The sequence below is a fragment of the Rana temporaria genome, unplaced genomic scaffold (assembly GCF_905171775.1).
Source record: "Rana temporaria unplaced genomic scaffold, aRanTem1.1, whole genome shotgun sequence".
NCBI classification, from domain to species: domain Eukaryota; kingdom Metazoa; phylum Chordata; class Amphibia; order Anura; family Ranidae; genus Rana; species Rana temporaria.
The window spans coordinates 76,742-81,036 of NW_024404556.1; the positions used below are offsets into that span (position 1 = coordinate 76,742).

Genomic DNA, 4,295 nt, shown 5'->3' on the forward strand with positions numbered 1-4,295 from the left:
TCTGTCCCCCTCCTGTGTCATGTCCCCAGCCTCTGTCCCCCTCCTGTGCCATGTCCCCAGCCTCTGTCCCCCTCCTGTGCCATGTCCCCAGCCTCTGTCCCCCTCCTGTGCCATGTCCCCAGCCTCTGTCCCACTCCTGTGCCATGTCCCCAGCCTCTGTCCCACTCCTGTGCCATGTCCCCAGCCTCTGTCCCACTCCTGTGCCATGTCTATAACACGTACTCGTACGAGTTTTCCAACAATGATATTTACTGCTTTTTATAAAGAAATAAAAATGATTTTATGCAGTATTGAGTTTAGCCTTTTGGCCCGGCCCTCCAAAATATTTTTAGTTTCTCATGTGGCCCCATCGAAAAAATAATTGCCCACCCCTGCACTAGATTGTTGGATGACATGGGGTGTGAAACTGCTGGGACACCCCAAAATCTTTGTAGCTTTTACCCCTTTAATATCCCTCCTTCTCTCAGAATTTCTGCTCTACAGTGGAGGATGAAGAGAATGAACCCTCTGGTGCCAGATAAGCTGTGTCCAATTCAGAACATGATTTGTTTCCAGTGTGAACCTTCAGGTGTCTGATAAGATGTGACTTTTGTATAAAAGCTTTATCACATTCAGAACATTGATAAGGCTTCTCTCCAGTGTGAATCCTCTCATGTCTGATAAGATTTGTCTTCTGTGTAAAAGCTTTGTTACATTCAGAACAGTGAAAAGTCTTCTCTATGTATAATGTTTCTCTAGTGTGAACTTCCTTATGTCTGATAAGATCTGACATCTTTATAAAACCTTTACCACATTCAGAACACTGAAATGGTTTATCTCCTGTGTGAACCATACGGTGTTTGACAAGGTATGACCTCATTGAAAATGCTTTGTTACATTCAGAACACTGAAATGGTTTAGCTCTCTTGTGAATCATCCGGTGTTTGGCAAGGTATGACCTCATTAAAAATGCTTTGCCACATTCAGGACACTGATATGGCTTTCCTCCAGTGTGCACCTTCTTGTGATTCACAAGGCTGGACTTCATTTTAAAAGTTTTGTCACATTCAGAACACTGATACGGCTTCTCTCCAGTGTGGTCCCTCTCATGTACGATAAGCTCTGCCTTCTGCACAAAAGCTCTGTCACATTCAGAACACTTGTACGGCTTCTCTCCAGTGTGAATCCTCTCATGCATGATAAGGTTTCCCTTCAATGAAAAAGCTTTGTCACATTTCAAACAACGAAATGGCTTCACCCCAGTGTGGACCCTCACGTGTCTGAGAAGTAAAGATTTCACCCTAAAAGCTTTGTTACATTCAGTACATTGATATGGCTTCTCTCCGGTGTGGACCCTCTGGTGCATGATGAGCTCTGACTTCCTTTTAAAAGCTTTATTACATTCTGAACATTGATAGGGCTTCTCTCCAGTGTGAACTCTTTGGTGTGTGATAAGGTGTGATTTCCATGGAAAAGCTTTTTTACATTCAGTACACTGATACGGCTTCTCTCTAGAATGAGCCCTCCGGTGTAGGATAAATGATGACTTTGCTGTAAAAGCTTTGTCACATTCTGAACAATAATAAGGCTTTTTTCGATGGTGAGCCTTTTGGTGCACGATAAAAGCCAACTTCCCTGCAAAAGCTTTTCCACAGTCAGAACACTGATGCAGGTTCCCTCCGGTGTGAACCATTTGGTGTGTAATAAGACATGGCTTTTGTGTAAAAGATTTATCACATTTTAAGCATGGATATGGCTTCTCTCCAGTGGGAGCTCTTCGGTGTCTGACAAGCTGTGAATGTGTTGCAAAAGCCGTATCACATTCAAAACACTGAAATGGTTTTGTGTGAACCATCTGATGTTTGCGAAGATCTGGCTTCCTTAAAAAAGCTTTGTCACATTCTGAACACTGAAATTGTTTTGCTCCAGTGTGAATCATCATATGACTGGTAAGAATTGACTTTTGTGTAAAAGCTTTGCCACATTCAGGACACTGAAATGGCCTCTCCCCTGCATGAACCATCTGGTGTTTGATAATTTTTTTCTTTGTTGCGAAAGCTTTTCCACATTCGGAACACGGAAATGGCTTCTCTCCTGTATGAACCCTCTGGTGTGTAATAAGGTTTGTCTTTTTAGCAAAAGCTTTGCCACATTCAGAACACTGAAATGGCTTCTCTCCTGTATGAACCCTCTCGTGTGTGATAAGATTTCCCTTTGTTGTGAAAGCTTTGCCACATTTGGAACATTGAAACGGTGGCTCTTCTGTATGAACTCTCTCATGTGCAATAAGATTTCCCTTTGTTGTGAAAGCTTTGTCACATTTGGAACATTGAAATGGCTTCTCTCCTGTATGAACCCTCTCATGTGCAATAAGATTTCCCTTTGTTGTGAAAGCTTTGTCACATTTGGAACACTGAAATGGCTTCTCTCCTGTATGAACCCTATCATGTGCGAGAAGTTTTGACATTGCTGTAAATGCTTTGCCACATTTAGTACAAAAATACCTCTTCACTTTACTGTGAACAATCTCATGTCCAAGGGTGGGTTGCATTGTAATAGCTATGACGCATTGCGAACCAAGATACGGCATCCCTTCTATGTGTTCCATCTGGTATTTAGTTAGGTCTGATTTTGCAGTAAAGCCTTTGTCACAATCCAGAGAAGGTATTGCTTCTCTCTTGAATTTGACTTAATTCCGTTGTCACCTCCAGAACCCCCCCCAAAACTTCTGAGGCTGGATCAATGCCGAAAGAATATCCAAAACAATCATCAAATTTTGGAAATTGATATGGCTTGTGTCCTGTGTGGCTTGTGTCCTCCAGTACACTCATATGGACTTGGCACTGGGGTGCCTCACCAACCTGCACAGAAATTTGGTTCATCAATCCACCTGTAAGGAGATAAAAAAAAAACAAATATAGAAATTCTGTAAATTTGGCTGCAGTAAAGTTGCTTTCTCTTTCATTTAACCTTCATTATTACATTTTAAAATAGTGTGTGATAACACATGTTTACATTTTCGTATTTAATTTACAGGGAACACTATTATTCCCATTATTGCCTTTGGGTGGTATAATTTCATTCATTCTTTGGACCCATTCGGAGCATTTTTAGTACAGGGAAACTGTACAATAAAGCAGAAGTACAATAAAGCAGAAAGAAGCCGAACATCGGTGCGCAGGCGCCGTATAGAGCCGACTCGCAGTCCGGCTTCTTTCGGCAACTCGTGACGCGGCCATATGCGCCGAGGGGAAGCTTTTGTCATACGTCAATCACTTAGCCTGTGCATAGGAACGCCCACTCCCGCGGGATTCACTACCCGGAAGCCGGGGGGAAAATAACGTAAAAACAGTGGCCCAGATTCAGAGAGCAATTGCGCCTGCGTAACCATAGTTACGCAGCGCAATTGCTGACTTGCTCCGGCGTTACGAATGCTCCTGATTCAGGAACATCGTAACGCCGACTGCAGCCTAAAATCTGCGTGGCATAAGGCTGATTTTAGGCTGCATTCTTGCGATGACCGCTAGGGGCGCTCCCATTGTGCTCAGTGTATAGTATGCAAATTGCATACTAACACCGATTCACAATGTTGCGCGGGCCCTGCGTACGCAAGTTACAGAGTTTCCGTACGGCGTCTTTAGCGTCAGGCTGCCCCTTCTAATAGTAGGGGCAGCCAATGCTAAAGTATACCCGCCGTTCCCGCGTCGTGAAATTTGAATTTCACGTCGTTTGCGTAAGTGATTCGTGAATGCCGCTGGACGCCATTCACGTTCACTTGGAAGCAAATGACGGCCTTGCGACATCATTTGCCGCAATGCACGTCGGGAAAGTTTCCCGACGGAGCATGCGCTCGGCGCGGGAGCGAGCCTAATTTAAATGATTCCCGCCCCCTACGGGATCATTTACAATTTTAAAGAGCGCACACGCAATTTACGGAGCTCCTGCTCCGTGAATCGCGCGCAGCGCAGTAAATTTGCGGGGGCGCAGGGCAAAAACGCTGCCCTGTGCCTCTGTAAAAAAGGGGCAAATTCTACCTGAATCTGGGCCAGTATGTACGGCAAAAAAAAAAAAGATCTGCATACTGTCAATGTCGGTAGTGAGCTCAATGTAATGTTAGAATTTTCTTTAGGGGTGAACCCCCGCTTTAAGCTTTGTGAGCATTTGTTACTGCAACTTTTTTTTCTCTAAAATGGTTTTAATGTTTTTTTTCTTAATCAGAACAAAGTTTTATTGGATCACATTCAAGAATACATGTTTCATAAACACTTACAAAATAATCTAAAGTTGTAATGTACAAAAATAATAAATTACAGGTT

General features: G+C 43.4%; 1 protein-coding gene across 1 annotated transcript; it reads right to left on the reverse strand.

Moving 5' to 3' along the window:
* Positions 1 to 380: 380 nt before the first annotated feature.
* LOC120922500 (zinc finger protein 260-like) lies at positions 381 to 2,998 on the reverse strand. The gene has a single exon (XM_040334690.1). It carries the CDS (start codon positions 2,585 to 2,587, stop codon positions 464 to 466), a length of 2,124 nt encoding a protein of 707 aa, XP_040190624.1. The 5' UTR covers positions 2,588 to 2,998; the 3' UTR covers positions 381 to 463.
* Positions 2,999 to 4,295: the final 1,297 nt, after the last annotated feature.